A 13,236-nucleotide genomic window follows, 5' to 3' on the forward strand; every position below is an offset into this window, starting at 1 on the left:
CCCTTAGTGTCCAAAGAGTTTAGAAGGGGTTATTGGGTTACGGGGTTAGGGTAGAAGTGACGGTTTAAGTGGGTAGATGCAGACTCGATGGACCAAATCGCCTCCTTCTGAACTGTATGTTCTATATTCTATTAAAAAAACAAGTTGCGACTATAGATTCTTTGATTTTCCTTTCAGAATCGATATTTCCCCAGGCACAAATATAGGTCCAAAAGTCAAGTTTGGATAAAATATAAGATGTTGGAAAATCGCACCAGATCTGGCAGTGTAATGGGAAAAGAAATAGTTAATGTTCCGAGTCCGTTTGACTCTTCTTCAGACTTGAAGAGCTAGAATATGTAATGTTTGATTGCGAACAACTGTCCACTTCTAAACCACTTCTGAGGTTGAAGGCATGTCAGAACTTGGACGTCGGTTGGGTCGGATGTTACGCCTTCGGATCGGATCTTGAGAGTTGGTCTCGCGATTGTGAAGGTGGTGGTGGTTCTTGTGGAGTAGACCGAGGTAGGCCTTGAGAGGGTCGAGTTGATCAGGTTGCGCATAAGTCTGGGGCTGTCATTTCCGGCAATGTTATAGGGTCGGGTTGAGTCTTGTCTTGTGCAGCTTCGAGTCGGGCCTTGCAGTGGGTGGGGTAGCTTTGCGTCCGGCCATGGGCAGCGATCGGTTTACGGCACGTAGGTGACGTCAGATTGGGCCAATATTGGGGCGATTGGCTAGATTTATGGGATCGGCATTGCGTGTCGGGGAACGCAAGTGCGCGTTGGGATGGAATAACTGAGTCGTTTCGAGTCAAGCTTATTTGCGGGGAAGGGGCCTATGCAACTGAGTGGGTGGTGCTTAGGGCACTGGATGTCCCAGGGGATTATGAAATGCGGATGCACTCTCATGGGGGTGTTTTCGCTGTAACTTTGTGCAGCAGTTAACAAAAAGGTACAAGGCCTTCCAGTTAGTAGAACTTTATTCTGTACACGTGGATGTAACACATTTGAAGTTGGCGATGTATACCGCATTCCTCATTGTTCCCTATGCAGGGCAATTGAAAATCAGTAATGTGATCCTCCCCAGAAATGTCTTTGCGATCCTCCCCTGGAATCATCGCGGCATTAGTTGGTTGGGTATTTGCATGGGCATCCTGCCAGTGGCGAATGCCTTCATTCACCGTTTCACTAATATTCCTCAGCTCCGTACTGCAGTCATCGGATAGGAGTTGGGACACAGAAGAGTTCGTGATTTTTAATCGTTATCTATGTCCAGAAGATAACCAGATCAGTCTTTTGTTGTGACTGCCTCTGTGATTATGTGATACTGAATGTCATGTTGCTAAAAAATTGAAATATTTAATGTTGATCTTACTGAACTTAGATCCGATATATATGCGTCTGAACAATCAACATGTAAAACAATGCATTTATTGATCGTGTACCTTTCTCCTTTGCCTCGGCTCTTTGCTCTGTTGGAGAGAAATATATGGCTTATGCCTCGTTAGATTATCTTGAAGAGTCGAACCTGCAGATTCTATTTGCCCTCTATGCTAGCTGCTCATTGGTCAAATTGCGCTGCTAACGAAATTAAGTTCAAAATCCCAATATATTTCGGCAGAATGCGATTGAAATTATCCTATATTTTACTGAATTACATCGTCGTACCTTACATCGCAAAGCACAGGTTGCGTCATTCAGCACAACTTCGTCAAAGATTCACGTAAAAGGAAGTAATTTTTTGAAGATCATTGTCATGTTCTTCATCTAATGCCCACATGCAATCCTTTGACTCAACAATTTCGAAAAGGAGGAAGCAAAGGCAAAATGCTACTGAAAGAAAATTGCATGGGACATTACAGCCGACAGGATGGATTTCACAACATTTTGATAAAAGGTGTTAAAGGGTATCTTGCATCACTTTGTGAAATGAAATGAACAACAACGCATTTGTACAATTACAGACCTTCCGTTTTGACATCTTTTCCCAATTTTACGATTTCTGAAAGAAGATAGACAGAGGGCAACAGTTCGTATCTTTTAAATAATTATGTTCGTGGCAATTGCAACACGGGTTTATTGGACAATGAATGAGAAAGAGATAATCGCGCTAAAGACAGAAACTGGGAAATTAGTCGTCGTGCTGCAGGCAAATACCAACGATTTCGGCAGAAAAGATGGGTTTCTGTATAGTCAGTGTTCGGACTTGAGCAACAGATTAAAGTTCATGATCTCAAAAGTCACAATCTGTAGGTTATTATCTGAGCCTCGCGCAAATTAACATTAGATAAATCAGATTAGAGGGATGAAGGCGTGCCTGAAATATTGGTGTGGGATAACTGTTCCGGTTCCTGGAGCACAGGTGCCAGTATTGGAGAAACATGGATCTGTACCGTTGGGATTTCCACAACAAACCGGGTTGGAACAGTTAGTCCTTCAAGTCGCATAAGTAGGGAACTGAGATGGATTTAAACTATATAATGGAGGCCACGATCATATTTTGCAAAAGTGGTAAATCAAAAAGCTGAGATAAGGTTACATTATTACGGGAAATGAAAACCATTTTGTGATAGGAAAGGGTAAAAAGTACAGGGCAAACAGTAATCAACAGACAAGAATTGGGATCAACAAAATATACAAGCATAAAACTAAAATCCCTGCAATTGAATGCATGCAGCACTCGAAACAAAACAGACAAACTGAGAGCGTACAAAGAATGAATATGCTAGCCACTAGAGAGACATGAAAGCAAATGGAAGAACTCGTTTGTACGTGTCGAGTACATCCTCCTAACAATAACTATATGGTTGGATGGAGTATAAGGGAATAATAATTGGAGATTGTCAGAAACGTATTGAAAATAATTATAGGAGGTTAGGAATTACGTATAGTCTGGAAATATGAGATAAGCAAAGGTACCCTATATGAAATGAAAATCGCTTATTGTCACAAGTAGACTTCAAATGAAGTTACTGCGAAAAGCCCCCAGTCGCCACATTCCGGCGCCTGTTCGGGGAGGCTTGTACAGGAATTGAACCATGCTGTTGGCCTGCCTTGGTCTGCTTTCAAAGCCAGCGATTTAGCCATGTGCTAAACAGCCCCTGCCCCATGATCGGCTCACTGGATGATTTCGGGATACTTTCTTCAAACAATCTGTTCTGGAGCCAACCCAAATACCAATATTATTATATTTAATATTGTGTAACTAGTCAGGCGTGTTAATGATCCCATAGTTGAGACTCACCTATACAGCAGAGACAATTATACGGCTGAGTTTAAGTTTCAATTTGAGGGCAGCATGGTGGCGCAGTGGGTTAGCCCGACAGCCTCACGGCACTTAGGTCCCAGCTTCGATCCCGGCTCTGGTCAATGTCCGTGTGGAGTTAACAAATTCTCTCGAGTTTGCCTGGGTGGCGCCACCGCAACCCAAAGATGTGTAGGCTAGGTGGATTGGCCACGCTAAATTGCCCCTTAATTAGAAAGAATAAATTGGGTACTCTAAAAAAAATTTTAAAGGTTCAAATTGAAAGGGGGAGGAGTGGATCTGAGATTGGGTTTTTGAACATACATATGGGCAATTATGAGGACAAGAAAGCTGACCGAGTTAAAGACAATTGGCAAATTGGAGAAACGGTTGGGTTTGCACAGTGGCATGTATTTACGTGCTAAGGACAGAATAGATACATTCCCACAAGTGAACAGAAGTCGAAGAGGCAAAATCACCATCTATGATATAGTGTCGAACTCAAAGAACATTTGTGCACAGCCAGGTCGTTGGTATGATGGCTGGATAGAATATAAGTAAAGGCCACGGTCGACTAAAATGTTCATAATTACGGAAATTTAAGAAAGAGAAAAAGCTAGCCCGAATTATAATAACAGATAAAAAGTGTTTTGGCAACTATTAAAAATGAAGGAAAAGTTAACAAATTCATTATTGGACCCATAGGAAATGAGTCTGGCGAATTAATAACGGTCAACAGAGAGATGGTAGATGAATTCAACAAGCATTTTGCATCAGTATTCATGATAGAGGTTACGACTAACCAGCGGGTCCTAGAAACGGTGAACAACGGGAAATCTTAAGGAGGGAGGAAAATTGCAATCACAGAGAAGTTGTGCTGAGTAAACTGTTGAAGCTGCGATCTGACAAGTACCCAAGTACTCATGGACTTCTTTCTAGGTTCTTCGTTCCTCGTGAGATTGTTGCTGCATGAGTTTCATTTCTCAGAATCCCTCTAGTGTCTGAAAAGATTCCCTTCGATTTGTAGGTATCAAATGTAAATGCAGAATTCAGAAAGTGAGCGGGAACGACGCTAAAAACTACAAGAAACAGAGCTGAACATGCCTTCGCAAAATTTTAGAAACTATTTTTCCAGAAGTTAGAAAAGGGCATTTGTTAAGTCAAACTAAGCAGAGGGATTCAACATGGTTTTGTGCATGGGAAAGTGGGCGTAATTATTCGGTTCCGCAGCCATGGGTTTCTTGGCAGCTCGCATTTCACTGGCAGCGTGATTCTAACTTGAATTTCCCAATGAAACCACCCCATAACGCCTCAAATCCCACTGGCAGGGTTGCATTGCCTTTGGGAAACGGGGCGCGATTCTCCACTCCCACGCCGTTTGGGAGAATCGCTTGGGCCACCAAAATTTCCCGCGACGCCGGTCCAACGCCCTCCCGCGATTCTCGCAAGCGGCGGGAACGGCCCCGTCGAGCTCCGCGCTGCGCAGGCCGGAGAATCGCCCGAGACACCCAAAAACGGCAATTCTCCGGCAGCCCTGCTATTCTTGGGCCTGGATGGGCCGAAGTCCCGACGGCGTGACCCCAGTTCACGCCGTCGCCGTTCACACCTGCGTTTTAAAGTCGTCAGCCAATCGTGCTGGCTGACGCTCAGCAGGGAGGAGGTGAACGGACTGTTGCGCAGCGCCTGGAGATCGGGTCTGCTTACCCGAGAAGGCTGCGGCCAAAGGGGGGGGTTCGGGAGAGTGTGCAGTTGGGGGGGGGCGGTGGGAGAGGGTGCAGGTGGGAGGGGGGGAGAGCGTGCAGGTGGGAGGGGGTGGGAGAGCGTGCAGGTGGGAGGGGGGTGGGAGAGCGTGCAGGTGGGGGGGGGAGAGCGTGCAGGTGGGAGGGAGGAGAGGGTGCAGTTGGGAGGGGCGGGGGTGGGAGTGCGTGCAGGTGGGAGGGGGTGGGTGAGCGTGCAGGTGGGAGGGTGGTGAGGGAGAGTGTGGATGGTATCGTCCATCCGCGGATGCCACAGGTCAGCCGCTCTGTGGGACGGTGACGAGGACATGGCCACAGGGTGCGTGTGGCTGATGGGCAGAGGAGAGTGGCACACTGGTGAGCAGTACGGTGTGAACTGACCATTGGGCGCAGACAGTGACCAGGTGTTAGGCTGGTTGCGTGTCTGCAGCGCGACCAGGCCACCGGGGCACACAGGTATCCCATTCAGCCCGGCTGACAAGTTCTGGAAGAACCTCCGTGTAACATGTCGTTTCTCTGCCCCCCACCATCCTCCTGCAGGTCACCATGTATGCCAACCAGACAGCGATGTTCACTGCCTTGGTTGGAGCAGCAGCTCTGGAGTTTGCCATCCGGCAGCGCAGAGTCGGACGGCCCCCAGTGGCTGCAGATGCAGCGGTCGCCGGTGCAGCAGAGGGGATGGCCGCGGAGTGGCCCGTCGTCGCCGCGCAGGCCGCAGGCGCTCAGTACCCGAATGTACAGTGGGATGCCGAGGGGAACATTGACCGCCAAACGACGAGGAATGAAGAGGAAGTGCTTGGGGGGAGCAGGAGGAGGAGGAGGAGCAGGAGGATCCACTGATGGTGGTGCCAGGGCGCCACAGGCGTCCAGCAAGGCCGAGGGTGTACCGTGACAGAATGTCTTTCGAGGCCCTAACGGACATCACATGCAGGAGGAGACTACGGTTCAGCAGGGCGATGGTCTCACATATATGCCAGCTCGTGGCGCACCTCGCACCACGTGGAATGGGAGGAGGACACGCGATACCAGTCTCTGTCAAGGTGACGGTGGCCATAAACTTCTATGCGACCGGTTCCTTCCAGGCGCCGAGCAGGGACCTATCCGGGATATCACAGGCATCGGTCCACAGGTGCATCAAGGCCGTCACCGACGCCTTGTATGCCATCGCGGACAGGTACATTCAATTCCCCGAGGACCGAACACAGCAGGAAGCACAGGCACGTGGATTCGCCAAGGTGGCCGGGATACCGATGGTCCAGGGTGTCATCGATGGTGTACACGTCCCCATGCGCCTGCCTGCAGACAGCAGGGAAGTGTTCATGAACAGAAAGGGCGCACACTCCATGAACATTCAGGTGGTGTGCGACACCCACATGAAGATCATGCACGTGTGTGCAAAGTACCCCGGCACTGTGCATGATACCTACAATCTGGCACTGTCGTTCATCCCCGCAATGTTCGATGGATGCCCCCCCCCCCCCCCCCACCCCCGGCTGAGGGGCTGGTTGCTGGGTGACAAGGGCTATCCATTAAGGTCGTGGCTGCTGACGCCAATACGGAGGCCTCACACCAACGCGGAGAGCCTATACAACGAGGCACATGCAGCAACCAGGGGTGTGGTGGAGCGGTGCTTCGGGCTTCTGAAGATGCGCTTCAGATGCCTCGACCGATCAGGAGGGCCCCTGCAGTACCAACCCAACAGGGTCGGTCGCATAGTTGTGGTCTGCTGTGCGCTGCACAACATTGCCATGCAGAGGGGAGATGACCTGATGGAGGAGCCGGAGGGAGGACCCGACGGCACCAGAGCCAACGCAAACGAGGGGGATGGGTAAGAGGAGGATGCGGAGGATGAGGATGATGGGGTGCATCATGGTGGGGGAGGGGCGGAGGACGCAGGCACTGCCTGGCTGCTCGTTACGTCCAGGAGGCTGCGCGATGGCACCGCCGCGGACAGCGGGCATGCGATGCATTGGTGGCTGCACGGTTCACGAACTGTGGTGGTGGGATTCGCTGAACACTGCCACTTGTACCGTCACTCCTGTACACGGGCACCACACAGCGCCCACCACCTCCCCCCCTCCCCCCCCCCCTCGCCCCCCCCCCCCCCCCACCCGCACCGCGTTCACGGCACCAATTCGGCTCGGAGACATGCCCCGTCGTACCCCAGACACCTGGCGCTGCCAGTCCTGGAGTCCTGCAGCGGTATCGACCACGGTCCGAATGTTTGCCGAGACGGGGCCCAGGGAGTGCCACATTCCTGCCAAGGTCTGTGCGATCTCGACCTGTGAGTGCGTGACCCCATCCATCACGTGCGCCAGGCGGTCAATGCTCTCCACAACCGACTGCTGGGACAGTGCCATCGCTTGCTGGGACCGGGCCATGATATGGTGAGACTCAGCCAGGGCCCGGAGAGCAGCGGCAATGTCGTGTTGGCTCTGTGAGATGGCTGCCTGTGAGAGCGCAGCCCTCTGCTGGGCCATGGATGATGCGTGCACGTGAAGCCCAACGTCTTGTAGAACCTGACCCATGGCCGAAACCCCTTCACCCATTGCCTCAACCACGGACGCCACCCGTGCGGTGTCGGCCTGGGTGGCTGCGATGAGCGTCACCACTCCCTGCTCCTGGACGCGGATATTCTCCTCCAACTGCGTTTGCAGGTCCTGGAAGATGGCCCTCATCCCGTTACTCAGTCCCTGGGTGTCCACACGCATCGGTTGTCCGGGTGGGTCAGTTACATCCAGGAACCCGGGAACCGTCTGGGTGGCAGCTGGTTGCTGGGCCTGGGCTGCCCTCCGACCGTCCAGCCCCTCAGCTGATCCAAACTGCACCTGCTTACCGGCTCGGCTGTGGGGTGCGCACCAGACAGTGACCCGGGAGCCTCATCACTTATATGCCCAACCGAGGTGAGTGTCTCTGCGATGGTGAATGGTGTGGGAGACAGCAGTGCCGCAAGCTCGAGGTCATCATTCGTCCAGAAGTCTGGTGTGTACTGGTCCCCCTCATGGCCCGGCGTAAGTTCCATGCGGGCCATGTCGTCTTGAGTTTGATCCAGCGGGTGTGTGGCCGTGATGTGGGCTTCGGCATGATTGTCCACTCTGTGCCCCTGACTAATGTCTGTCCCGGTCCTGTGTCCCAGACTGTGAGGTCTGCCCTCCTGTCCGACCAACTGCCAGCCTCTGGCGTGCGTCCCTGGGTGCAGTTGCGGTGGGCGGCATTGTGCGCTTCCTGGGCGAGATGTCCCTGAAGGTTCGGCGGATGGCCCTGGGGAACATAAAAGATTCGGAGTTCGTTAGACACGGTGGCCCGGGTGTATGGTGGTGGTGGGTGCACAGTGTGAGGGGGGATGGGGTCATGGGTGCAGTGGCCAGAGTGTGAGGGGGATGGGATCGGGGGTGCAGTGGCCAGAGTGTGAGGATGGATGGGATCGTGGGTGCAGTGGCCAAAGTATGAGGGGGGATGGGATCGGAGGTGCAGTGGCCAGAGTGTGAGGGGGGGGGGCGATGACAGGTTGGGGGTGGAAAGGACATGCAGTGTTCTCTCACTTGCGTCTGGGCCTTCGACCTGGCATGGCGCGACCTCCCGGGTGGCAGATCCCCCAACGAGGTCCAGGGCCCTCTGCTCGTGAACAGTTAGGGGGTGCAGGACTGGAGAACCCCCTCTGGTTCTCATGCGCTCCCGCTGGTTGTGCGCTGTCTTGTCCTTGGTTGGGGGGGGGGGGGGAGGGGGGGTTGGATAAAACATCACCATTAGGCGGGTATCATCAGGGCATGCAGATATAGACAACATTGTTGCTGGTTCAGGAGACAGCACGCCATGGCTTCGCTCCAGGGGTGTCGCGGGGCTCATGTGGGTCGAGTAGATAGTTGGGCACCGTGACCCCCCCCCCCCCCATACCCCCCTGATCCCCTCCCCGTGCCGGGGGGAGGTCCTGGGGGCACCCTCATGGCACTTACCCTGGCAGCCCGTGTGAGGTCGTGCAGCTTCTTGCGGCACTGCTCCCCGTCCGGGGGGTCTGCCCCACAGCACTGACTGTGGTGCCCACCTCCCACCAGCCGCGCCTCACCGCGCTGGATGGCTGGCGATGCCCACGTCTTGGGCAGAGGGTGTCCCTTCTCTGCTCCACCTCATCCACCAGGGTGGCCAGGTCCGTGTCCTGGAACCTCGGTGCAACTATTCAGGGCTCAGCCATCTCCTCTGTTCTCCTCCGGATCCTCTGTGCGTGGATCGCGCAATTTATGATGCAGCACTGCGTCATTCGGGTGCCGCGCGGTGACGACGCAGCCTTCACGGCACGCCTCCCAATCCCCCCCCCCCCCGAGGTTCTCGCGGCCCCAATCCTAGCCCATTTTCGGGCCCTGAATTGGTCGGGATCGGGGCCGTTTCGCGCCGTCGTGAACCTCGACGGTTTTCACGACGGCGCGGCCACTTCGGCGGTGAATCCAGACAGCCGGAGAATTTCCTCATTCTGTTTAACTTATTGGATTCCGTTGAGGAATTACCCTGTGCTGCGAATGAAGGTAAACACGATGAATTTACTGTTCTTGGAAATACAGAACTCATTTGATACAGTGTCATATTAAAAAATATTGTCGAAAAGCAGAGATCATGTAATGCATAGATAAAAGATGGCTGACTAAGAGGAAACAAAGAATAGGAAAACATGGGTCTTTTTTGGGCTGATAAGATATAATGAATAATGCCCCATGGGGATCAGTTCTGGAACATCAACTATTTGCAATTTCTATAAATGACTTGGATGAACAGATGGATAAAATGATTGCTGAATTACTTGATGACACGAATATTGCCAGAAAAATAACTTGTGTAGAGAATATAAGAGGCTGCAAAAAGATATTGCCAGACTCAATCATGATTGCAATCATCTGACGGACGGATAACATTTGATAAAATATGAAATCATCTATTTTGGCAGAAAGAAAGAACAAGGCGCATATTATTCAAATTGTACGAGGTTGCAGAGCTCTGAGGTACTCAGAGATCTAAGTGACCTGGGTATGAATTCAAAATAGGCATCAAGTATAATACTATACAGCACAGGTACAAAAAAAATACCAACGCTTATAGAACGTTAACCTTTAGATTGAGGAATTCGAATACGAAAGTAGGGAGATCATGTTTCAGTTGTGAGTGTCACCAGTGCGAACACAGTTGGGGTACTGTGTAATGTATTTGTCATATTCTTGAAGGCAAAAAGTGTATTGTAAGCCGTTCATAGAATGCTTACCAGACGCATTCGGACAATAGGTCGGTTGAATAAAGGTTGCTCAGGAGTTGGCTTGCATCTGCTGAACTGTAGAAAATTGTGAGGACACTTGACTTCAAAATATGTGATCGTGATGACGTTGATGGCTGGATGTGGCGATGATTCCTTGTGTTCATGAACTGGAACTAGGGAGGACGTTTAAATAATAAGAGATTTAACAAAGAGTCATCGGACTCGAAACATTAGCTCTTTTCTCTCCCTACAGATGCTGCCAGACTTGCTGAGATTTTCCAGCATTTTCTCATTTGTTTTAAATAATAAGGATTCGCTCATTTAAATAATAACCGCCGCACATGAGACGATTTTCATTTCCTCGGAGGGCGGAGTCTGTGGAAATCTCTTCCTGACGAGATGGTGAATCAGAAAGACCTTTCGAGTATTTTGAGGCAGTTGTATAGATTCTTAGTAAGCAAGGTGCTGATAGCTTACTTGGCGGTAGGCGGAAAGCAGATTAAATGTTGCTTTCATATCACCTCTGATCTTATAAAATGACAGAGCAGGCTCAAGGGGCTGGTAGCCTACTCTTTCTCTTTGCTGGTTTAGTCGACGGCCTGTAAGCCTCCTAACTTCTGAAAACACATTATAGGAACACCAAGGGATTGCCAGTGCATTGGCGTGTGTTATTCGATACAGTCCGCATAAATGAAAGCCTAGTTTGACACGAATCTCTTCTGCCAGGGCGGATATAATGATCTTTTTATTTTTTTTAAATAATGTTTTTATTGTCACACGTAGACTTACATTAACACTGCAATCAAGTTACTGTGAAAAGCCCACAGTCGCCTCATTCCGGCGCCTGTTCGGGTACATAGAGGGAGAATTCAGAATTTTCAGCTGGCGCTGGAAATGAACCCGCTCTACTGGCCTTATTCTGCATTACATACCAGCTGTCTAGCCCACTGAGTTAAACCAGCTAAACCAGTATATCGAAGCACTGGGATGAAAACAGAATAAATAAAACAAATAAACAAGTGCCTCCAGTACATCAGTTTTACTGCCGAGCGTGTAGCCAGAAAAATGAAGCATACATTGGAATGTAGGTATGTAACTGTGTGATTGGCGCAAGTCATATATTTATATAACGTGCTTTTGGCCATCAAATCTGTTTCACGCTCGTTAGCAGATTGCATTGAAACCTTTAATTTACGTTTTGAGTACTATTTTACATTCGACCTCCGTACACAACCAAACTCCAAATGGAAAATCAAACATCAATGGAACGATGGCATTCAAGTATCAATAAAGTAAAACCAGATCTGTTGCTACCAAGATACGAAACAAATTTCGGGAAAGGGAAATTAGGATATTTGCCAGGCAGATGATGTTGAAGTGTAAGACGATCATATTCAACATTAATATTAGAATTCAATGAATCAATTGGTTTAAACGATTCATAATTTGGATTAGAGCATGCTTTTGAGACGGGTGTTTTGCCTAATAGGGTGCACTTTATTAATTAATCAAGGAAAGTAATTCACAGAAGGTCAAGCTTGTTCAAAAGGACCACAGATCGCCAACTGAATAGGAATGTCTGCAATACAGCTTAAATATTTAATCTGCAACAACAAGAAATCTCTGAAAAATGTCAGGTAAATAAATAGCGGCGGTTCTTCTTACCTACTGTCGATTATACCCTGAAGATATTGTCATGATATTGTTTCCCTCTCGCTGAAAGCAATTTCGAAATTTCTGAATTCAACTTTGCATCATAAGATGCTATTAATTTGCTATGCGATTTACTGCTGTCATCGCCTGCAGGATCCGGACCAAAAAAGTATGCAAAATACCCAGCCCGATTGCGAAATATTACAGGAACACATAACCAATCTTACAATGTGGTTCCATCAAATAGATCGTATATAAATACAAAAGTACTGATACAGGTTTTCTCGTTTAGATGCAAGGCCGTATGTGCGAAGTGACGTTTTGTTTACGTGAACATTGCTCATCTTTTAAGACGTACTCCTGCATCAGCCCTCCGATTATCTGTTCGAACTTTCTCCTTTGTTGTTAGCAGAATTGAATTAAATCACCTAGAGGAATCTTGAGCCTATTTAAGGAAGGGTAACGGCGTGTTCCAGATTCAACTTTTAATTAATCATGAGCTGTGGTGATGGAGAAAGGGGGCATGATTTTGAATATCACTGTACAATTGCTTCAATTAGGTCATAAGTTTAAAAATGTTGATCTCTATGATCTCAATTTGGGAACTTTTTATGTTTTTTTGCAATTATTGATGCAAATACTCTCTGAACCAAAGTGAAAACCGATATCATTATTGATCATTTACCTTGGTTTTGGAGAACAATTCTGTCTTCTGTTGAGTGTAATATATATAAAGAGGCCGAATTGTTTATCAGGGATATATTACTAGTAAGAAATATCTGGTCATGGACTTACATATTAAAGGCAAAATATCAACATTTGAAACTCATCACCCCATTTACCAGCGGAAAAATAAATAGGCCACAGTTCAAAAGGTGCATTGTTCTATCCTTAATAAATTCGGAAAGTACTGTATACTTTGGTGTCCTTCGGTCTGCTCAGAACGAACCTCAGGTCACCCCCGCTGGCAGCGGGATCCCCGTTCCCGCAACCAGCCAATGGAGTTTCCCATTGAGGCAACCTAACGCCGTCGAGAAAGCTGCGGGGAGGTGTGCGCTGCCGGTGGAACGGAGAATCCTGCTGAGGTTTGTGCATTGATGGCGATCTCTGTACAAAGCATCGCCTTCTATGACTAAGAGAATCAATTTTCAAATGTCAGTCTCTGTATTTGCTGTCGTGGTGCTGCAACATCTGGAATTCCCCTGCATGTCATTCGACATCGGGATTCTCGGTTACCACCTGCACTTCGCCTCTTGCCGCGGATTTCCGGAGGGAGCGGTTCAATTGTAAATCTCATCGACAGGCGGCGGGAGAGGCCTGTCACCAGCGAACGATGCGCCGCCGAGAAATACACGGCCGGACTCCCAGAGAACCCAACCCATGACTTTG

General features: G+C 49.3%; 1 protein-coding gene across 1 annotated transcript in view; it reads right to left on the reverse strand.

The window, feature by feature from the left end:
- Positions 1-13,236, reverse strand: part of LOC140389104 (uncharacterized) — a 152,717-nt gene that overhangs the window by 12,306 nt on the left and 127,175 nt on the right. Inside the window, exons 25-27 of the mRNA XM_072473263.1 lie at positions 12,533-12,559; positions 1,945-1,980; positions 1,424-1,450 (exon numbers count right to left, since the gene is read on the reverse strand). Coding sequence (XP_072329364.1) covers positions 1,424-1,450; positions 1,945-1,980; positions 12,533-12,559 — 90 coding nt within the window. The remainder of the gene's footprint in view (positions 1-1,423; positions 1,451-1,944; positions 1,981-12,532; positions 12,560-13,236) is intronic.

Source organism: Scyliorhinus torazame, chromosome 14 (assembly GCF_047496885.1).
Source record: "Scyliorhinus torazame isolate Kashiwa2021f chromosome 14, sScyTor2.1, whole genome shotgun sequence".
Taxonomy (NCBI): domain Eukaryota; kingdom Metazoa; phylum Chordata; class Chondrichthyes; order Carcharhiniformes; family Scyliorhinidae; genus Scyliorhinus; species Scyliorhinus torazame.